We start from the raw sequence: 23,971 nt of genomic DNA, 5'->3' as shown, positions 1-23,971 counted from the left end.
GATTTCTCTCTTTCCATGTTGCTGTTAGTTAAAGGTACAGAGATTGATTTCCCCCTCATTATGCATCTTTAGTAGTTAAACAAAAATCCTTCCTGTTCGTAGTGAGTCACATTCTGCACTGGGGGAGATGGCTGGTGACTTCAGCCTTTAAAATACTCCTCCTCTTGTTCAAATCCCTCCAAGGCCTCGCCCCTCCCTATCTCTGTAACCTCCTCCAGCCTGCCAACCCTCTTAATAAGGAGAAACAATTTTCAGTGTCAGAAGGGTCGGTAACCAGAGTGGAGTTGAGGTAGAAGATCAGCCATGATCTTACTGAATGGTGGAGCAGGCTCGAGGGGCCAATGGGCCTACTCCTGCTCCAATTTCTTGTGTTCTTAAAGGCTAATGGAAATGCAGAACTCGATGTTGCCCATATAACTGAGGCTGGGGGCCAATTGAACAGGCTCAAGGGGCCGAATAGCCTATTCCTCTTTCTATGTTCCTACTTACAGTGATGACTTTTGTAAACAGCTTTTACAGGGGTTTAGAAGGGGAGGATACACCAAGGGGATTAAACCTGGGTCCCTCCTGTTCCTATGACTCAGTCACACTGGTCAGTGCCTGTACCCACTGAGCCATTGGGAGGATAGTCTAGTGACCCTGCTGGAAAATGCACGTGTGAGGCCTCAGGCGAGGGCAATGGAATAGCCTGTCGACACTCACTGTCGAGTTTCACACATGGACATTGGGCACATGGGTCACATATTGGACAGAAACTGCTGAGTGTAGAACTGAACCCAGCCAGAGTCAGCACATTCAGGGGGGGAGGGGGAGAGGAACCAGTGAGTGTAGAACTGAACCCAGCCAGAGTCAGATATTAGTGAACCAGTTGGGTTTTTACGACAATCCGGCCGCTTTCAAGGTCACTTTGTTGTCATGCATGCCCCACAAATTAGCAGATTCATTAAATTCAAATTACTAATCTGCCTCTTTGTTTTCTCTCTCAAACTCCCTTTTTCCTGTTTTAAATTAATTTTACAGGATATTAGAAGGGGAGGATTTGCAGACGGGAAACTCAAATCGCAGACCGTATCAAGATCTGACAGCGTCACTCGATTCATCGGGACCTGAATATCATCGGCCTCTCAATATGGAAGCAAAAAGCACCGTTGACAGTGGGGAGAAAGTGTACACGTGTTCTGTGTGTGGACGAGGCTTCAGCCGAATCTCTGGCCTATCGAGACACAAGCGCAGTCACACCGGGGAGAGACCGTTCACCTGCTCCGAGTGTGGGAAGGGATTCACTCGTTCATCCCACCTTCTGATACACCAGCGAGTTCACACTGACGAGAGACCTTTTAAATGTCCGGACTGTGGGAACTGCTATAAAAGATCTGGGGAACTGACATACCATCAACATGTTCACAATGGGGAGAGACCATTCAGGTGCTCTCACTGCGGGACTGGGTTCAGTCAATCATCTAAACTCGCTGTACACCAGCGCACTCACACTGGGGAGAGGCCGTTCACCTGTTCTGAGTGTGGGAAGGGATTCACTCAGTCATCCGACCTTTTGAGACACCAGCGAGTTCACACTGACGAGAGACCTTTTAAATGCCCAGACTGCAGGAAGTGCTATAAAAGTTCCAGGAACTGAGCTGCCATCAACGTGTTCACACAGGGGAGAGGCCGTTCACCTGCTCTGAGTGTGGGAAGGGATTCACTCGTTCATCCAACCTGCTGACACACCAGCGAGTTCACAAGTGACTGCGGGGGTTGGATTCTGCTGTTATTGCTGTTCATTCTGACAGTTGGGGTTTGTTTCTGCTGATGTTAATAACCCTATAACTGGGCTGGAGTTTAATATTCTGGATGAATGGGAAATAAATCAGCTTTGCTTTAAACACATTGCTGTAGATTTTTGTCTTTCCCACCTGAGTGTTTAGCATCACCTGGCTGGAGCTCAGAGAGGACAATCTGGGGGGAGGATCATACGGTGGGAACAGAACTTCAGCCTGGACACAGTCCTTCAGGGCCACACTGAGAGGGGCAAACAGCACGTTGGTCTTTCTCGTCTGTCTGCACTGACAGCAAAGTCGCCATGCAGGTTAATCTTGAGCTGTGTAAGAAATGTTCCCAGTGCTCTCTTCCATGGTTCAGACTCCTTTAGAAATGAACCCCAGTGCTTTGTTTACTTTTTAAATGGCTGTATTAACCCGCGTCGCTACTTTTAGTGATTTGTGTATCTGTACCCCTCGATCCCTTTGCCGCTCAACCCCATTTATACTCTTATTTCCCAAACAGAATGTGGCCTCCTTATTCTTCCTACCAAAACGCACCACCTCACACTGATCTATACTGAAATTCATTTGCCAATTACACGCGCATTCTGCAAACTTATTAATGTCTTGCATTTTGTCACAGTCTTCCTCAGTATTAACTCTACCTCCCAATTTGTGTCATCTAAAAATTTGGAAATTGTACTTCTGATTCCTGAGTCCAAATCCTTTATTTAAATGGTGAAAAACAGTGGTCCCAGCACCGATCCCTGTGGAACACCACCTCCCACCTATTGCTAGAACAGTGGTCCCAGCACCGATCCCTGTGGAACACCACCTCCCACCTATTGCCAGAACAGTGGTCCCAGCACTGATCCCTGTGGAACATCACCTCCCACCTATTACCAGAACCGTGGTCCCAGCACCGATCCCTGTGGAACACCAACTCCCACCTATTGCCGGAACAGTGGTCCCAGCACCGATCCTTGTGGAACACCACCTCCCACCTATTGCCAGAACAATGGTCCCAGCACCGATCCCTGTGGAACACCACCTCCCACCTATTGCCAGAACAGTGGTCCCAGCACAGATCCCTGTGGAACACCACTCCCACCCTTTGCCAGTCTGAGTAGCTACTCTTAACCCCTACTCTCTGTTTCTTGTTTTATAACCAGCTTGCTATCCACAACAGTATGTAAGATCTACAAGATGACCAAAGTCAGGCCGCGTGGAGTGAAGGGCCAGGCAGCAGAGTGGATGGAAAAATGGCTGCTAAACAGAAATCATTTGTTGGAGTTGAGGGCAGTTTGTTGCCATATTTTCATCCATTCTGTTACCTGACCTTTGACTCCACACGACCTGACCGTGGTCATTTTGTCAGACGGTACATACTGCAGACACAGTGAACCAGTGGTGGGAGGGGGTGGAGATTGAGTCCTGGACAGGGACATTGATGAAGTGGATTTCTCTGAGTTTTGAGGCAGCGCTAGTGGCATTTTCACCTCTTTCCAGTTTTTAAAATAATCTTATTGCCAGTTTATTAAAGCCATTAAAAGCCTCTCCGATAGGTCGTACAATACAATGAGGCCTGATAGCTTTCTATCAGAGTTAGAATCACAGCTAGAAAGCATTTAGTGACTGAGCCAGACTGGGCCGGGCCTAAGGTGCGAGTTAGTGATGGAAATGTGGTGGCCAGCGTACTTGGCCCCAGGGCTGAGAACCTGGGCACTCAGGTCTCTGTATCATTGATGAATTTTGTTCATTGCCCAGTCTCAGTCGAATGGCGGGTCATCTTGCTGTCCAGTGGAGGCGGGGATCCCCAGTGGAGGGCTCTCCATGCAGGGTGCATAAGAACATAACAGATAGGAGCCGGAGTAGGTCATTTTGGCCCTTCGGGTCTGCTCCGCCATTTAAGAAGATCATGGCTGATCTTCTACCTAAACTCCATCTTCCTGCACTATCCCCATATCCCTTAATTCCCTTAGTTCCCCAAAAATGATCGCCTTCTGTCTTGAATCTACTCAATGGCTGAGCATCTACAGCTCTCTGGAGTAGAGATTTCCAAAGATTCACCATCTTCTGAGTGAGGAAATTTCTCCTCATCTCTGTCCTAAATGTCCTACCCCTTATTTTGCAGCGTGGATGAGCACACAAATCGATTTCCGCACACAGAGCAGGTGAACGGCCTCCCCCAGTGTGAACTCGCTGGTGTGTCAGCAGCGTGGATGAGCAAGCGAATCCCTTCCCACACATGGGGCAGGTAAATGGCCTCCCCCAGTGTGAGTGCATTATTGTGCAATGAGGGTGAATGACTGAACCTCTTCCCACAGTGAGAGCAACTGAACTGTTTCTCGTCAGTGTGAACTCGCTGGTGTTGAATCAGATCCTCAGAGCTTTTAAACCAGTTCACACTGTCGGATTATTTAAAAGGTTTCTCATCATTGTGAACCTGTTGGTGTTTCAGAAGGTGTGATGAATTAGTGAATCCCTTCTCACACATGGAGCAGATGAACAGCCTCCCCCCAGTGTGCCTGTAGTGATGAGTTTCCAGCTCAGACAGGTAACTGAATTCCTTCCCACAGTCCACACATTCCCACGGTTTCTCCGTGGTGCGGGTGTCCTTGTGTCTCTCCAGGTTGGATGATCAGTTGAAGCCTCGTCCACACAAAGAACACCTGTACGGTTTCTCCCCGCTGTGAATGGTGCGATGTGTAACTGGTTAAAGCTCTTTCCTCAGGCAGTGCACTGGAACACTCTCATTCGGATGTGTGTGTCTCGGTGCTTTTCCAGTCACACTGATGTTTGATATCTTTTCCCACAGACAGAACAGACAAACATTTTTCCTTCCACATTCAAAGGCCGATGATATTCAGGTGGTGATGAAACGAGTGACTCTCTCAGATCTTGACTATATGTTTGGTTTGATTTTCTCGTCTGCAAATCCTCCCCTTCTAATACACTGTAAAAGGAGTTTACAAAAATCATCACTAAGTATAGGATAGAAATTCAGAAGAGACAATTCTAGTTTAAATGGAACATTCTTTCCTCTCTTCTTTCCCCTAAAGTTGTAAATCCCCGTCCCACACACTCTCCCTCCTCCCTGTACTGAAGCCCAAATCCATTGCACCATCTGCAACGTTTTCCCTTTTGGTCGACTTCTCTCCTCCCCTGAAGGTGCTGACTCTGTCTGGGTTCAGTTCTGCACTCACTGGTTCCCCTCCCTCTCCTCCCCTGAAGGTGCTGACTCTGGCTGGGTTCAGTTCTACACTCACTGGTTCCCCTCTCCCTCCCTCCCCTGAAGGTGCTGACTCTGTCTGGGTTCAGTTCTACACTCACTGGTTCGCCTCCCTCTCCTCCCGTGAAGGTGCTAACTCTGGTGGGTTCAATTCCACACTCACTGGTTCCCCACCTTTTGTGAAATGCTTTGGGCACTTTATTAAACATATACCCAGCAGAAGCACATTAATCTAATGGGAGATCACTGACACATGAACAGCCAGCGTGGGAGCCTCCTGAGAGTCCGGCCCCATTACAGCTTGTATTTACAAGAGCTGGGACAAGGAAAGAGTCCCATTCAAATCACTGGTACATTTGATAACTAAAATAGTAATTTTGCCTTAATTTATAAACGCTCCCTGACCAGTCCCCATTTCTCCTACATTTACAAACGCTCCCTAACCAGTCCCCATTTCTCCATTTACAAACACTCCCTGACCGTCCCCAGTTCTCCTACATTTACAAACGCTCCCTGACCAGTCCCCATTTCTCCATTTACAGACACTCCCTGACCGTCCCCATTTCTCCTACATTTACAAACGCTCCCTGACCAGTCCCCATTTCTCCTCCATTTACAAACGCTCCCTAACCAGTCCCCATTTCTCCATTTACAGACACTCCCTGACCAGTCTCCATTTACAGACACTCCCTGACCAGTCCCCATTTCTCCATTTACAGACGCTCGCTGACCAGTCCCCATTTACAGACGCTCGCTGACCAGTCCCCATTTACAGACGCTCCCTGACCAGTCCCAATTTCTCCATTTACAGACGCTCCCTAACCAGTACCCATTTCTCCTCCATTTGCAGACACTCCCTGACCAGTCCCCATTTCTCCATTTACAGATGCTCCCTGACCAGTTCCCATTTCTCCATTTACAGATGCTCCCTAACTAGTACCCATTTCTCCTCCATTTACAGACACTCCCTGACCAGTCCCCATTTCTCCTCCATTTACAGATGCTCCCTGACCAGTCCCCATTTCTCCTCCATTTACAGACACTCCCTGACCAGTCCCCATTTCTCCATTTACGGATGCTCCCTGACCATTCCCCATTTCTCCTCCATTTACACATGCTCCTTGACCAGTCCCCATTTCTCTTCCATTTACAGACACTCCCTGACCAGACCACACTTCTCCTCCATTTACAGACGCTCCCTAACCAGTCCCCATTTCTCCTATATTTACAGACACTCCCTGACCAGTCCCCATTTCTCCTATATTTACAGATACTCCCTGACCAGACCCCATTTCTCCTATATTTACAGACGCTCTCTGACCAGTCCCCATTTCTCCTATATTTACAGACACTCCCTGACCAGACCCCATTTTACTTCCATTTACAGATGCTCCCTGACCAGTCCACATTTCTCCTCCATTTACAGATGCTCCCTGACCAGTCCACATTTCTCCTCCATTTACAGACACTCCCTGACCAGTCCCCATTTCTCCTATATTTACACACGCTCCTGACTCGCTGGGGATTTCCTGGCACTTCCTGGTTGACCTGGAGTTTGTGTCTGAAACTGGCGGGTAGTTGTGGGGAGGTGGATAATGCGGAGTGTTGTCTCTCGAGCCTGGGCCCGCACTTGGTGTGTGTGAAGACCCCCCAGGGGTTAGGAAAAGCGGGGGCGGGGCCAGAGCAAGTCGTCGGCTGGTCTTCCAACCAATCAGTGTCCGAGGGGCGGGGCTTGCGGCACCCAGTGGGCGGGGCTGAGCTCGGATCTCCCTGATTGGCTGAAACTCTGCCCCATTGTTAAAGCTGATTTCTCTCAAACTCCAGGAGGAAACGGGACCTTCCTGTTGTGGCTTTAAACAGATGGAACCCTGTGGGGTGGAGCAAACATTGCAACATTTGTTTGTGAAATGTATTGATTCAGGACAGACAGCAGGGATTCAGGAAATAACACAATGCAGTGAGAAAGGAAATGCAGTGGATGTTGTGTAGATGGATTGTCAAAAGGTGTTTGATAAGGTACCAGACAGGAGGCTTGTTGATCAAATTAAGGCTCACGGTATTAAAGGGAGTGGGGCAGTGTGGAGAGGAAGTTGGATAAAGGGCAGAAAACAGAGTAGTGGTTAATGGATGTTCTTCAGACTGGAGGGATGTAAACAGTGGTGTCCCCAGGGAGAGTGTTGGGACCAATGCTCTTCTCAATATAGAGAAATAATCTGGGCTTGGGTATATGGGGCACACGATAAAAATCCCCAGGGAACACCAAAAAGGACCCATGGCCAACTGTGAAGAGTACTTTAAGTGCCTTCATTGTCAATACACAGGTTAGTAATTGGGGCAGGTAGATGTGAAATGAAATTTAATTCAGAGAAATGTGCTGTGATAGATTTTGGGAGGAAATGGTAAAACTTTCAATGGAGTAGAGGAGCAGAGAGATTTACGGTTGTAAGATTCTAGCTAATTCCTTATCTTATTAAGGACTGAGAGTCTAGTGTTAGAACATAAGAACATAAGAAATAGGAGCAGGAGTAGGTCATCTGGCTCCTCGAGCCTGCTCCACCATTCAATAAGATCATGGCTGATCTGATCCTGGCCTCAACTCCACTTCCCTGCCCTCTCCCCATAACCCTTGACTCTCTTAATCTTTCAAAACTCTGTCTATCTCCACCTTAAATATGTTCAATGATTATTATTAGCAATTTTAATATCTTAAGAAATATAATTTGACCAGATTCTCTGTGCTCTACCACAACTGATATCCTAGGGGTAACATTTGCTAATGCAGTTCAGGAGTGTTTAAATTAATATGGCAGGGGGATGGGAACCTATGCAGCGAGACAGGGCGAAATAATATGGAGTCAGAAACAGATGGTAGAAAGGTAAAAAGCAATAGTGGAAGGCCAGGCAAACAAAGGCAAGAGACAAAAAGGGCCACACTACATCATAATTCTAAAAGGACAAAGGGTGTTAAAAAAACAAGCCTGAAGGCTTTGTGTCTTAATGCAAGGAGTATCCATAATAAGGTGGATGAATTAACACTGCAAATAGATGTTAACAGATATGATGTGATTGGGATTACAGAGACGTGGCTCCAAGATGATCAGGGCTGGGAACTCAACATCCAAGGGTATTCAACATTCAGGAAGGATAGAATAAAAGGAAAAGAAGGTGGAGTAGCATTGCTGGTTAAAGAGGAGATTAATGCAATAGTTAGGAAGGACATTAGCTTGGATGATGTGGAATCTATATGGGTAGAGCTGCAGAGCACCAAAGGGCAAAAAACGTTAGTGGGAGTTGTGTACAGACCTCCAAACAGCAGTAGTGATGTTGGGGAGGGCATCAAACAGGAAATTTGAGGTGCAGGCAATAAAGGTGCAGCAGTTATCATGGGTGACTTTAATATACATATAGATTGGGCTAACCAAACTGGAAGCAATACGGTGGAGGAGGATTTCCTGGAGTGCATAAGGGATGGTTTTCTGGACCAATATGTCGAGGAACCAACTAGAGGGGAGGCCATCTTAGACTGGGTGTTGTGTAATGAGAGAGGATTAATTAGCAATCTCATTGTGCGAGACCCCTTGGGGAAGAGTGACCATAATACGGTGGAATTCTACATTAGGATGGAGAATGAAACAGTTAATTCAGAGACCATGGTCCAGAACTTAAAGAAGGGTAACTTTGAAGGTATGAGGCATGAATTAGCTAGGATAGACTGGCGAATGATACTTAAGTGGTTGACAGTGGATGGGCAATGGCAGACATTTACAGACCGCATGGATGAACTACAACAATTGTACATCCCTGTCTGGCGTAAAAATAAAAAAGGGAAGATGGCTCAACCGTGGCTATCAAGGGAAATCAGGGATAGTATTAAAGCCAAGGATGTGGCATATAAATTGGCCGGAAATAGCAGCGAACCCGGGGACTGGAAGAAATTTAGAACTCAGCAGAGGAGGACAAAGGGTTTGATTAGGGCAGGGAAAATAGAGTACAAGAGGAAGCTTGCAGGGAACATTAAGACGGACTGCAAAAGCTTCAATAGATATGTAAAGAGAAAAAGGTTAGTAAAGACAAACATAGATCCCCTGCAGTCAGAATCAGGGGAAGTCATAACTGGGAACAAAGAAATGGCAGACCAATTGAACAAGTACTTTGGTTCGGTATTCATTAAGGAGGACACAAACAACCTTCCGGATATAAAAGGGGTCAGAGGGTCTAGTAAGAAGGAGGAACTGAGGGAAATCCTTATTAGTCGGGAAATTGTGTTGGAGAAATTGATGGGATTGAAGGCCGATAAATCCCCAGGGCCTGATGGTCTGCATCCCAGAGTACTAAAGGAGGTGGCCTTGGAAATAGCGATGCATTGACAGTCATTTTCCAACATTCCATAGACTCTGGATCAGTTCCTATGGAGTGTTGGGTAGCCAATGTAACCCCACTTTTTAAAAACAGGGAATTATAGACCGGTCAGCCTGACATCAGTAGTGGGTAAAATGATGGAATCAATTACTAAGGATGTCATAGCAGCGCATTTGGAAAGAGGTGACATGATAGGTCCAAGTCAGCATGGATTTGTGAAAGGGAAATCATGCTTGACAAATCTTCTGGAATTGTTTGAGGGTGTTTCCAGTAGATGTGGTATATTTGGACTTTCAAAAGGCTTTCGACAAGGTCCCACACAAGAGATTAATGTGCAAAGTTAAAGCACGTGGGAATGGGGGTAGTGTGCTGACGTGGGTTGAGAACTGGTTGTCAGACAGGAAGCAGAGTAGGAGTAAATGGGTACTTTTCAGAATGGCAGGCAGTGACTAGTGGGGTACCGCAAGGTTCTGTGCTGGGGCCCCAGCTGTTTACATTGTACATTAATGATTTAGACGAGGGGATTAAATGTAGTATCTCCAAATTTGTGGATGACACTAAGTTGGGTGGCAATGTGAGCTGCGAGGAGGATGCTGTGAGGCTGCAGAGTGACTTGGATAGGTTAGGTGAGTGGGCAAATGCATGGCAGATGAAGTATAATGTGAATAAATGTGAGGTTATCCACTTTGGTGGTAAAAACAGAGAGACAGACTATTATCTGAATGGTGACAGATTAGGAAAAGGGGAGGTGCAACGAGACCTGGGTGTCATGGTACATCAGTCATTGAATGTTGGCATGCAGGTACAGCAAGCGGTTAAGAAAGCAAATGGCATGTTGGCCTTCATAGCGAGGGGATTTGACTACAGGGGCAGGGAGGTGTTACTACAGTTGTACAGGGCATTGGTGAGGCCACACCTGGAGTATTGTGTACAAGTTTTGGTCTCCTAACTTGAGGAAGGACATTCTTGCTATTGAGGGAGTGCAGCGAAGGTTCACCAGACTGATTCCCGGGATGGCGGGACTGACATATCAAGAAAGACTGGATCAACTGGGCTTGTATTCACTGGAATGAGAGGGGATCTCATCGAAACGTTTAAAATTCTGACGGGTTTAGACAGGTTAGATGCAAGAAGAATGTTCCCAATGTTGGAGAAGTCCAGAACCAGGGATCACAGTCTAAGGATAAGGGGTAAGCCATTTAGGACTGAGATGAGGAGAAACTTCTTCACCCAGAGAGTGGTGAACCTGTGGAATTCTCTACCACAGAAAGTTGTTGAGGCCAATTCACTAAATATATTCAAAAAGAAGTTAGATGTAGTCCTTACTACTAGGGGGATCAAGGGGTATGGCGAGAAAGCAGGAATGGGGAACTGAAGTTGCATGTTCCGCCATGAACTCATTGAATGGCGGTGCAGGCTTGAAGGGCCGAATGGCCTACTCCTGCACCTATTTTCTATGTCTATGTTTCTATCAGAGTAAACATGCAAGTCCTGCATGTCCACAGTAACTGACACGATGTCAGCCCACTGGATAGAACCTCGGGTGCCCTGAGCTTGATCTCCGGTGTCTCCAGTCCTGACTGCCCCCTTACATCAGTCTCCCGTCACTTTTATACCCTGCAGTGATCCACCTCTGGCACCAGACTCTTCTTTGTCTTCTCTGCTGGGTTTTGGCAGGAAGCTGGGAAAAGACAGCTGGAATTTCTCTAATCTGTGATTTACAAGGACACTTTCCCTGGTTCACAGCAGTTACTTTTCTTCAGTAATTTTCTCATCATCCCTAAACTCCCCTGCCTGCTGTTAGTTGTTATTTTTTATAGTTTCACAATTATAGGTATAAACATCACATGTTATAATCTAATCTATTGTGTTACTCACTCTGGTTTGAGCTTACATTGTGGTTACTAACAGACAAACCCTGTTCTTTCCCCTGATCTGATTACAGATTCCAACAGTGGGTTCAGTGAATGGAATGTCTCATCAGTGTTGCCATGGCGACCTGTCTGCAGTGAATCGATTGTTTGAGTTTCTAACTCAGACTAAACTTCTCTTTCACGCTATACACATTATATCAGCCAGTTTATGTCAATGTGTTTTAGCCATGTTATGTTAATATCTCTCAAACCTACAAGGGGATCAGATACAGAAACCTTTAAAAGTAGGAGGACAAGTTGATAAAGTGGTTTAAAAAGCACATGTGATCCGAGGTTTTATAAATAGGGGTGTGGAGTACAAAAGGGCAAAGGTCATGTAAACCTGCACAAATCATTGGTTAGGCTGCAGGTCGAATATTGTGTCAGGCTTTAGGGCATCTTACCCCAGGAAGGATGTCAAGGCCATGGAGAGGGTGCAGAGAGATTCACTGAGATGATACCAGGGACAAGAGCCTTTAGTTATTGGAGAGATTGGAGAAACTGGGGCTCTTTTCATTAGAACAAAGGGGAATTGGAGATCTGAGGGAGGTGTTCAAAATTTGATCAGGTAAATGAGGATAAACTATTTCCACTAGTCGGTGAGTCAGTAACTCGAGGGCATCAAATTCAAATCATCACCAAAAGGCTCAGACCCAGAAAGGAACTATCGAACACTCTGTACAACAATATTCGGGACACTCACTGTCTCTCCGGATCTGTGTCCAGGGAGAAGCTGATGGGTTTCTCTTATCTTTGGGTTAAATTTTGTTCTCATCGAGGTTATGGATGTCAGTGCTGGGGAAATGGGATATTCTGAGCACCTAGTGTGTGCCTAAACACTCTCCAGTCAGGTACAGCACGGGTTAGATACAGAGTAAAGCTTCCTCCACACTGTCCCATCAAACACTCCCAGGGCAGGTACAGCACAGGATTTCAACCGAGGCCCCATCAGCTCTCAACCAATATCACTCAAACTGATTATCTGGCCATTGCTGTTCAAAGCAGCTTGCTGTGCACAAATCATCTGCTGCATTTCTGATACAACAGTGAATGTACTTCAAATGTACATTGATGTTGTGGTATTTCATTGGCTGTAAAGCACTTTGGGACATCCTGAGGTCATGTGAGGTGCTGCATAAGGACAGGTCTTTGTTAAATGGAGGAGAAAAGCTCCAAAAAAGGAACAGTTGGTAACAGGACAACAATTAGTCGTCTCTTATATTGGAGAAATCAAGGAATCGACAAACTGTGTGTTGGAACCAAAGCTATATCCAGAAAGCTATGTCAGATATCCAGAAAATTAAACTCCGGCCCAGTTACAGGGGACACACAGCCCAATTGTCAGAATGAACACGGTTCAGTCCCGATGTGATTAACAGCAGAATCCAACCCTGCAATCACATGTGAACTTGCTGGTGTTTCAGCCGGTTGGATGGATCAGAGAATCCCTTCCCACACACAGAGCAGGTGAACGGCCTCTCCCCAGTGTGAGTGCGTTGGTGCATCATCAGATGATTTCTGATTTTAAAGCTCTTCTCACAGTCAGAACATTTAAATGGTCTCTTATTGGTGTGAACAAGCTGGTGTACAGTGAGGTTGGATGACTGAGTGAATCGCTTTCCACACACACAGCAGATGAATGGTCTCTCCCCTGTGTGGATACGTTGGTGTATCATCAGCTCCATTTTGGTTTTAAAGCTCTTCTCACAGTCAGAACATTTATATGGTCTCTTATCAGAGTGAACAACTTGGTGTGCAGTGAGGCTGGATGAACGAGTGAATCTCTTCCCACACTCTGAGCAGGTGAACGGCCTCTCCCCAGTGTGAGTGCGTTGGTGCATCATCAGCTGATTTCTGCTTTTAAAGCTCTTCTCACAGTCAGAACATTTAAAAGGCTTCTTATTGGTGTGAACAACTTGGTGTGTAGTGAGATTGCATGACTGAGTGAATCCCTTCCCACACACAGAGCAGGTGAACGGCCTCTCCCCTGTGTGAAAAGATTGGTGTCTCATCAGACTATTTCTGCTTTTAAAGCTCTTCTCACAGTTAGAACATTTAAAAGGCCTCTTACTGGTATGAACAAGGAGGTGTGTAGTGAGCTGGGATGACTGAGTGAATCCCTTCCCACACATGGAGCAGGTAAACAGCCTCTCCCCAGTGTGTACTCGCTGGTGTCTCAGCAGATCAATTTTGGTTTTAAAGCTCTTCTCACAGTCAGAACATTTAAAAGCTCTCTCATCAGAGTGAACAAGTTGGTGTGACAGTAGATTCGCTGAACAGGTGAATTCCTTCCCACACACGGAGCTGGTGAACGGCCTCTCGTCAGAGTGAACAAGTTTATGGCGCCTCAGCTCCCCGGAGCTTTTAAAGCACTTCCCGCAGTCCGGACATTTAAAAGGTCTCTCGTCAGTGTGAACTCGCTGGTGTGTCTTCAGCTGGGAAGAAATAGTGAATCCCTTCCCACACACGGGGCAGGTGAACGGCCTCTCCCCGGTGTGACTGCGCCGATGAATTTCCAGCAGGGACGGGGAACGGAATCCCTTGCCACAGTCCTCACATTCCCACGGTTTCTCCGTGGTGCGGGTGTCCTTGTGTCTCTCCAGGTTGAACGATCAGTTGAAGCCTTGTCCACACGCACAACACGTGTACGGTTTCTCCCTGCTGTGAATGGTGCAATGTTTTTTACGGCTGCGTAACTGGTTAAAGCTCTTTCCTCAGGCAGTGCACTGGAACACTATCACTCGTGTGTCTCGGTGCTTTTCCAGTCACACTAATGTTTGAAATCTTTCCTCACAGATAGAACAGACAAACATTTCTCCTTCCACATTCAAAGGCCAATGATATTCAGGTAACGATGAATCGAGTGACTCGGTCAGATCTTGATGTGATGTTTGGTTTGAGTTTCCCGTCTGTAAATCCTCCCCTTCTAATACGCTGTAAAAGAGTTTACAAAAGTCATCAATGTAAGTCCAGGGTAGGTAGAAAATCTAAACAGACAATTCCAGCTTCTATGGAATATTCTTTCCTCTTTTGTTCCCACAAACATGTGATCCAATCAAACTAAAAGAAGCCAAAATAAGCAACAAAAGCAAAGGGCACCTTCCCAACTGAACCAGAATGTTGTTCCCAGTGTGTATGAGACACTCTTATACCCTGAGGTGCCACCGTCGCGGAAGGCATCAAGGAACCAGTGCACACCACATGCTCCCTCTCCAGGGCCATCCGGGCACCGACAAGGCAAAAGACTACAAGAATTAGGTGCAGGAATAGGCCATACGGCCCCTCGAGCCTGCTCCACCATTCAATAAGCTCATGGCTGGTCTTCAAACTCAGCTCCACCTTCCTGCCCTATCTCCATATCCCTTGATACCCCAGAGTCCAACAATCTATCTATCTCAGTCTTGAATATACTCAACACCTCAGCACCCACAGTCCTTTGGGGTGGAGAATTTCAAAGATTTACAACCCTCTGAGTGAACAAATTCCTCCTCATTTCAGTCTTATAATGGCCAACCCCCTTATCCTGAGACTGTGGGCCCTATTCCTAGATTCTCCAGCCAGGGGAAACAACCTCTCAGCATCTACCCTGTCAATGCCCCTCAGAATTTTACATCTTTCAATGAGATCCCCTCTTATTCTTCTAAACTCCAGAGAGTATAGGCCCATTCTACTCAATCTCTCCTATTAGGACAATCCCCCCAACTCAGGAATCAATCTGGTGAATTGCACTCCCTCTAAGACAAGTAGACCCTTCCTCAGATAAGGACCCCAACACTGTGCACTGCAGGTGTGGTCTCACCAAGGCCTTTTACAGTTGTAGCAAGACTTCCTTATTCTTGTACTCCAACCATCTTGCAATAAAGGCCAACATGCCTTCCTAATTGCTTACTGTACCTGCATGCCAGCTCTCTGTGTTTCCTGTGCGAGGACACCTAAATCTCTCTGAACACTAACATTTATTAGTTTTTCACTTTTTAAAAAATATTCTGTTTTTCTATTCTTCCTACCAAAGTGAATAACCTCACATTTCCCCACATTATGTTCCATCTGCCACCTTATTGCCCACTCACTGAAACTGTCCATATCCCTTTGCAGGGTCTTTGCGTCCTCCTCACAGCGTACTTTCCCACCTGGCTTTGTATCGTCAGCAAACTTGGATACACTGTACTTGATCCCTTCATCCAAGCAGGGAGGTCCTGCTGCAACTGTACAGGGTATTGGTAAGGCCGCACCTGGAGTACTGCGTGCAGTTTTGGTCACCTTACTTAAGGAAGGATATATTAGCCTTGGAGGGGGTACAGAGACGATTCACTAGGCTGATTCCGGAGATGAGGGGGTTACCTTATGATGATAGGTTGAGTAGACTGGGTCTATACTCATTGGAGTTCAGAAGGATGAGGGGTGATCTTATAGAAACATTTAAAATAATGAAAGGGATAGACAAGATAGAGGCAGAGAGGTTGTTTCCACTGGTCGGGGAGACTAGAACTAGGGGGCACAGCCTCAAAATATGGGGGAGCCAATTTAAAACCGAGTTGAGAAGGAATTTCTTCTCCCAGAGGGTTGTGAATCTGTGGAATTCTCTGCCCAAGGAAGCAGTTGAGGCTAGCTCATTGAATGTATTCAAATCACAGATAGATAGATTTTTAACCAATAAGGGAATTAAGGGTTATGGGGAGCGGGCGGGTAAGTGGAGCTGAGTCCACGGCCAGATCAGCCATGATCTTTTTGAATGGCGGAGCAGGCTTGAGGGGCTAGATGGCCTACTCCTGTTCCTAATTCTTATGTTCTTATGTTATGTTCTTATTATGTTTAATATAGATTGTAAATAGCTGAGACCAAAGCACTAGCACCCCACTAGTTACAGCCTGCCAACCGGATAATAACCCGTTTATCCCTAATCTCTGTTTTCCATCCGTTAACCAATCCTCTATCCATGCTAATATATTACCCCCAATTCCATGTGGCGCATCAAATGCATTTTGGAAATCCTGCAATATTACATCCACTGGTTCCCCTTCATCCACCCTACTAAAAAGGTAATAAATTTGTTCAACACGATTTCCCTTCCATAAAATCATGTTGACTCTGCATAACCAGACCATGATTTTCTAAATGCCCTGTTACCACTTCTGTAGTAATGGATTCCAGCATTTTCCCAATGACTGATGTCAGGCTAACTGGCCCGCAGTTCCCCGTTTTCGCTCTCCCTCCTTTCTTGACCGTGGAAGTGAGGCAGGCAGCCAGAGTGACCCACCCCCGGGCCCCGCCCATTCTGGACCTACAAGTTGCTGTTTTAGCCAGGCCCAGGAGAAGAACCTCTGTCTTACTCACCCTCACTCCGCACCGGGCGACCAAAGATTAGGAGCACGGAGCTAAATTGTAACCAAGAGTTAAGGAGCAGCCCCTTCAGGTAACTATTGAGGGGCTGCAACCTCTCACACTGAATATATACATGGCCCATGGACTCCTCTAGGCCACAAACATCACAGATGGCCCGGGAGTAGGATGAAGCAGAAAAAGAATGCGTATGACAGATGTCAGGTCGAGAATACATCTGAGAGATCTAACGGTTTATGTGCACAAATCATTGAAGGTGGCAGGACCGGTTATGAAAGCAGTTCAAAACGCTTCCGGGATCCTAGGCTTCATGAATAGAGGTTTAGAGTACAAAAGCGTGGAAATTATGATCAACCTGTATAAAAGACTGGTTCGGCCTCAACTGGAGTAGTGTGTCCAATTCTGGGCACCACACTTTAGGAGCGATGTGAAGGCCTAAGAGAGGGTGCAGAAAAGATTTATGGGAATGATGCCAAGGATGAGGGACTTCAGTAATGTGGATAAACTAAGAAGCTGGGGTTGTTCTCCTTAGAGCAGAGCAGATTTAACAGAGGTGTTCAAAATCATGCGGGGTCTGGACACAGTAGATAGAGAGAAACTGTTCCCATTGGTGGAAGGGTCAAGAACCAGAGCAAGTGGTCAGGATCTGGAATGCACGGCCTGAAGGGGTGGTGGAGGCTGAGTCAAAAGGGAGTTGGATAAGTACCTGAAGGAGGGAAATCTTTAGGTCTAGGGGGCAAAGGCAAGTGAGTGGGACTAGCTGAGGTGCTCTTGCAGAGAGCCGGCAAGGGTTTGACAGGCCGAATGTCCTTCAGTGCTGTAACCATTCTGTGATTCTAACGACACCTAGCTCTACCTCACCACCACTTCTCTCAACCTCTCCACAGTCTCTAATTTGTCAGACTGCTTGTACGACATCCAGTACCAGGTGAACAGAAATTTCCCCATCACAAACTCCGGTCTCTAGCCACCAACTCCATCCCTCTCTCTAGCATCTGTCTGAGGCTGAACCAGACTGTTCGCAAACTTGGTGTCATATTTGACCCTGAAATGGGCTCCGAGCACATATCTGCACCTTAATTAAACCACCCATTTCCACCCCCATAACATTGCTCGTCTCCGCCCTTGCCTCAGCTCATCTGCTGCAGAAGCCCTCAAGCAGGCCTTTGTTACCCCTAGACTTGACTACTCCAACAAACTCCTGGCTGGCCTCCCACAATCTACCCTACGTTATCCTGAGGTCATACAAAACTCGGCAGCCCATGTCCTAATTCGCACCAAATCCCGTTCATCCATCATCCCTGTGCTCGCTGACCTACACTAGCTCCATTTTGCAACACCTCAATTTCAAAATTCTCATCCTTGTTTACATATACCTCCATGGGTTCGCCCCTCTCTATCTCTGTAATCTCCTTCAGCCTCATAAGCTCACATCTCCCCATTTATCTGATCTCCTCAAATTCTGCCCTCTTGAGGATCCCTAATTATAAACACTTAAACCATCGGTGGTCCTGCCTTCTGTTGCCTAGGCCCAAAACTCAAACTCCCTCACTCTGCAGGTAGGAGGTTTAGAGGGTAAATTTCTTCACCCAGAATTTAGTGGGAGTCTGGAACTCACTGCCTAAAAGGGTGGTCGAGACAGAAACCATCATAACATTTAAAAAGTACTTGGATCTGCACTTGAAGTGCCGTAACCTACAGGGCTACAGATCAAGAGCTGGAAAGTGGGATTAGCCTGGATAGCTGTTTGTCGGCCGGTACGGACACGATGGGCCGAAATGGCCTCCTTCCATGCTGTAAGTTTCTGTGATTCTATGATTCTAAATCTTTTCGCCTCGGTGACAAATTATAACACTCCTGTGAAGTGCCTTTGGATATTTTACTACATTAAAGGCGCAATATAAATAGAGGCTGCTGCTGTGAGGTGATGAAGAGCCTGTTGCCCAGGTTACTGCTGTGAGGTGATGAAGAGCCTGTTGCCCAGGTTACTGCTGTGAGGTGATGAAGAGCCTGTTGCCCAGGTTACTGCTGTGAGGTGATGAAGAGCCTGTTGCCCGGGTTACTGCTGTGAGGTGATGAAGAGCCTGTTGGCAAGGTTACTGCTGTGAGGTGATGAAGAGCCTGTTGCCCAGGTTACTGCTGTGAGGTGATGAAGAGCCTGTTGCCCAGGTTACTGCTGTGAGGTGATGAAGAGCCTGTTGCCCGGGTTACTGCTGTGAGGTGATGAAGAGCCTGTTGCCCGGGTTACTGCTGTGAGGTGATGAAGAGCCTGTTGCCCAGGTTACTGCTGTGAGGTGATGAAGAGCCTGTTGCCCAGGTTACTGCTGTGAGGTGATGAAGAGCCTGTTGCCCAAGTTACTGCTGTGAGGTGATGAAGAGCCTGTTTCCCAGGTTACTGCTGTGAGGTGATGAAGAGCCTGTTGCCCGGGTTACTGCTGTGAGGTGATGAAGAGCCTGTTGCCCAGGTTACTGCTGTGAGGTGATGAAGAGCCTGTTGCCCAGGTTACTGCTGTGAGGTGATGAAGAGCCTGTTGCCCAGGTTACTGCTGTGAGGTGATGAAGAGCCTGTTGCCCAGGTTGCTCCGTCTCGCGAGCATTGGGATCCCAAAGCTCCGCCCACTCATTGTTCCTGCCCAAGGTGGCCGCGCATGCGCTGTGACCCCGCCTTGTGCAAGATGGCGGCCAGTGATCCCGCTGACCCGGGCCTGTCACCGCGGGGCAAACACGAGGCCTGTGCATTCTGATTCCGCGCCTGAGGCCTACACCGGGTGTTTATTAAGCTCCCCGGCCAAACCACGGGTCCACATCCTCCCCCGCGCCCACAATCTCCTACCGCCTACCCGAAGCGTCTCTTCGACCAACGTCTGCTGTACCAGCCGCGCATACTCATTGAGGGAGATCCGGGCTCAGCTCCGCCCACCGCAGGAAGCTCCGCCTCTTACTCACTCCGATTGGTTGGAGGACCAACCGCCCGCTAGGTCCTCCAGCTCCGCCCCCGCTCTTCCTATTGTTCCGGAGCTGGCGTCAATCTCCCGGGCAGTGTGAGCTGAGCATGCGCAGAGCGAGCACTGGAGACACACGGACGGTGAGACGAGCTCAGGCTGGAGCCGGACTCTACACCGGGTGAGAATCAGCGGGGCGCAGGGGAGTCATCGATCGGCAAGTAGGCGGGGAGGCTTCATAAACAACTGGTGTAGGCCGCAAGCCCCGAGTAATAACCCGAAACTCCCGCGTTTGCAGCGACGGATTTTTTTCTTCCGGTAACAGGCCCAGATTAACCACCATCTTTGTGCGGGAAGGTTCAGAGTGCAGCCCGCTCGCTTCATGGCGTAACCGCGCATGCGCAGCCAACTTGGCAGGGCAACAATTAGTGGGCGGGGCTCCAGTGCCCAGGACTGAAATCATTGCCTCATTTATTTTATTCCCACTCTCCACAAATCGTATTTCTCACCATCTCTCCTGAAGGCGTTGGTAAGTGCCCAGCTTATGATTTACATCCCACACAATTCTAACAGAAGAGCCCCAGAGCTGAGTCCCCTTGTATACTCCCAGGGTTAGACTCCCCATGTACAGTCCCAGGATTAGAATCCCCACGTACAGTCTCACGGTTTGAATCCCCACGTACAGTCGCAGGGTTAGAATCCCCATGTACAGTCCCAGGCTTAGAATCCTCATGTACAGTCCCAGGTTTAGAATCCAGCGCACGGAAGTGGAAATTAGGCTTCAGTGTTACAAGTTTCATCAGTTACAGCCTTTTAAAATGTTTGTGGTCAGGTATTCAAATTCCCGGATAACTCTAATCCTGGGTTTAAAGGAGGGGAGAGCTGTGTTTAAATCAAATAGTTTTTTGGAGATTTTCTGAGAGAAGAATCTGGTCAGTTTGAAACTCTGAAAGTGAAATAATTGGTTGGAAATTTCCAATTAGTTGTTTTTGACCAGGGAGGAGGAATTCTGTAACAAGGAAAGAACCGGGCAAGATTTGAAAGGTTTTAACAAAGAGTTCGAGAGACTCTTACATTTGGGATCTTTATTTTGTCCACTCGAGGAGTTAGATAACAAACTTCCTCATGTGAATGTAGAGCTGGAGTATTAGGCCGTGATCTGTTTACATGTTCATCTTCTGTTAAATACATTTTCTGAGTGAATTTAAATTTAAAACTTGGTTTGCAGGCGTGATACTCTATCCGCACAGCAAAGGTGAGAGAGATGCTGTGGGGCACATGCTAAGTCCCTAGCTGAAAGTGATTAACAGTCTAGGTTATGGGTTAAATGATCCCAGGCATGTGAAAGAACATTGTATAGAAACTAGAATTGTCTGTTCTGTATTTCTATCCTGTACTTACAGGGATGACTTTTGTAAACTCCTTTTACAGGATATTAGAAAGAGAGGATTTATAGATGGGAAACTCAAACCAAACATCATATCAAGATATGACAGAGTCACTCAATTCATCAGGACCTGAATATTATCGGCCTTTGAATGTGGAAGGAGAAATACTTGTCTGTTCTGTCTGTGGGAAAGGATTTCAAACATCAGTGTGACTGGAAAAGCACCGACACACACACCCGAGTGAGAGTGTTCCAGTGCACTGACTGTAGAAAGGGCTTTAACCAGTTACACAGCCTGAAAAAACATTGCACCATTCACAGCGGGGAGAAACCATACACGTATTCTGTGTGTGAACGAGGCTTCAACTGATCGTCCAACCTGGAAAGGCACAAGGACACCCGCACCACGGAAAAAGCGTGGAAATGTGGGGAATGTGGGAAGGGCTTCAATTACCCGTCTGAGCTGGAGATTCATCGACGCAGTCACAGTGGGGAGAGACCGTTCATCTGCTCCGTGTGTGGGAAGGGATTCACTAAGTCATCCAAACTGCTGATGCACCAGCGAATTCACACCGGGGAGAAGCCGTTCACCTGCTGTGTGTGTGGAAAGGGATTCACTCTGTCATCCAACCTGCTGGCACATAAACGAGTTCACACTGGGGAGAGGCCGTTTACCTGCTCTGAGTGTGGGAAGGGATTCACTCAGTTATCCACCCTGCAGAAACACCAACGAATTCATACTGGGGAGAGACCGTTCACCTGCTCTGAGTGTGGGAAGGGATTCACTCATTCATCCGGCCTCCTGAATCACCAGCGAGCTCACACTGGGGAGAGGCCATTCATTTGCTCAAAATGTGGGAAGAGATTCACTCGGTCATCCAACCTGCTGGCACACAACAAGCAAGTTCACACCGGGGAGAGGCCGTTCACTTGTTCCGTGTGTGAGAAGGGATTCGCTCAGTTATCCAGCCTGCTGACACACAAACGAGTTCACACTGGGGAGAGGCCGTTCACCTGCTCCGAGTGTGGGAAGGGATTTGCTCAGTTATCCACCTTGCGGAATCACCAGCGAGTTCACACTGGGGAGAGGCCGTTCACCTGCTCCGAGTGTGGGAAGGGTTTCACTGATTCATCCAGCTTGCTGAAACACCAGCGAGTTCACACTGGGGAGAGACCGTTCACCTGCCTCGTGTGTGAGAAGCGATTCAGTCGGTCATCCAACCTGCTGGCGCATAAACGAGTTCACACTGGGGAGAGGCCGGTCACCTGCTCCGTCTGTGGGAAGGGATTCACTGCACTAGCCAGTCTCCAGAAACACCAGCTAGTTCACACTGGGGAGAGGTTGTTCACCTGCTCGGAGTGTGGAAAGGGATTTACTCAGTCCTCCAACCTGCTGGCACACAACAAGCAAGTTCACACTGAGGGCAGGCCATTCACTTGCTCCGAATGTGGGAAGGGATTCGCTCTGTCATCCGGCCTCCTGAAACACCAGCGAGTTCACACTAGGGAGAGACTGTTTACTTGCTCCAAATGTGGGAAGGGATTCACTCGGTCATCCGACCTGCTGGTACACAACAAGCGATTTCACACTGGGGAGAGGCCGTTCCCTTGCTTCGTGTGTGAGAAGGGATTCGCTCAGTCATCCGACCTGCTGGTACACAACAAGCGAGTTCACACTGGGGAGAGGCAATTCTCTTGCTCCGTGTGTGGGAAGAGATTCATTGTGTCATCTGACCTCCTGAGACACCAGCGAGTTCACAATTGACTCCAGGGGTTGGAATCTGCTGTTAATCACATCCGTTACTGAACCATGTTCATTCTGGCAGTTGGAGTTTGTTTCTGCCGATGTTAATAACCCTATAACTGGGCTATAGTTTAATATTCTGTAAATGTCAAATAAATAGGCTTTCTTTTAAACACCGTGTGCCTAGTCCTTGATATCTCAAATGATAAGACGAGCTGATTGAGGACTTGTTCAGAACTGAGTGGAATACATCTTGGAACGGAGTTCCCACAACTTTTTAAAAGATGAATCTACAAGATGTCCAAGTCTGACATTCGATTTCACCTGATGGGAAATATTCTGATAATATGTTACTGTCACAGGGCAAAGCAGCAATGTTACTTTAACATCAGTTTAATCAAACTCAATGATCTCAATCCGATCCCCACAGTTAAACGTCTCCTTAAAGCTGACGGTGTCGGTAGTTCTGCAGCTCATTTCTCAGTGTTCATTCTTTATTTATTCATTCATTCTTGGGAGGTGCGCGAGCCGGGTTGGCATTCATTGCCCATCCATAATTGCCTGTTTAGGAGGTGGTGAGCCGCTGCCTTCTTGAATCGTGCTGCAGTCTATGAATGAGAGGGGATATCATAGAAACATATAAAAATCTGATGGGATTGGACAGGTTAGATGCAGGAAGAATGTTCCCGATGTTAGAGAAGTCCAGGAGTCACAGTCTAAGGATAAGGGGTAAGCCATTTAGGACTGAAATGAGGAGAAACTTCTTCACTCAGAGAGTTGTGACCCTGTGGAATTCGCTACCACAGAAAGTTGTTGAATATATCTAACGAACTGACCTCAAAAGGGAGTTAAATATGGTCCTTACGGCTAAAGGGATCAAGGGGCATGGAGAGAAAGCAGGAATTGGGTACTGAAGTTGCATGATCAGCCATGATCATATTGAATGGTGGTGCAGGCTCGAAGGGCCAAATGACCTACTCCTACACCTATTTTCTATGTTTCTGAGGTCAGGATGGTGCGTGACTTGGAAGGGAACTTGAAGGTGCTGGTCTTTCCATACACCTGCTCTCCTTGTTCTACACGGTGGAGATTATGGGTTTAGAAGGTGCTGTCGAAGAAGCCTTGGTGACTTGTTGCTCTAGTTGGTGCACACTACAGACATAGTGGTCCTCATCTTTTTAATCCAAGACAGGCCTCAGCCCAGTCATTTGTTCCCAATGTTGATACAGTAGTTCAAGACGTGCCAGGTATCAGGAGCAGTATCGAGAGGTGCCAGGTATCAGGAGCAGTATTG

At 47.3% G+C, this 23,971-nt stretch overlaps 1 protein-coding gene and 1 pseudogene across 1 annotated transcript; one reads left to right on the top strand and one right to left on the bottom strand.

The window, feature by feature from the left end:
• Window positions 1-23,971, top strand: part of LOC139274067 (zinc finger protein 850-like) — a 113,603-nt pseudogene that overhangs the window by 100 nt on the left and 89,532 nt on the right.
• LOC139273453 (zinc finger protein 79-like) lies at window positions 12,516-19,474 on the bottom strand. Its single transcript, XM_070890358.1, has 2 exons — window positions 19,445-19,474; window positions 12,516-14,198 (listed from the first exon to the last, which is right to left on the bottom strand). The coding sequence occupies exon 2, from the start codon at window positions 13,394-13,396 to the stop codon at window positions 12,662-12,664; it is 735 nt and encodes a 244-aa protein (XP_070746459.1). The 5' UTR covers window positions 13,397-14,198; window positions 19,445-19,474; the 3' UTR covers window positions 12,516-12,661.

The sequence above is a fragment of the Pristiophorus japonicus genome, chromosome 9 (genome assembly GCF_044704955.1).
Source record: "Pristiophorus japonicus isolate sPriJap1 chromosome 9, sPriJap1.hap1, whole genome shotgun sequence".
In the NCBI taxonomy this organism is placed as follows: Eukaryota; Metazoa; Chordata; class Chondrichthyes; family Pristiophoridae; genus Pristiophorus; species Pristiophorus japonicus.
This window is presented reverse-complemented; position numbering and strand designations above follow the sequence as displayed.

Excerpts from the sequence above, each read along its gene's own strand:
- LOC139273453 (XM_070890358.1), bottom strand. The coding sequence starts at position 13,396 with ATGTGTGGGAAGGGATTCACTCAGTCATCCCAGCTCACTACACACCTC.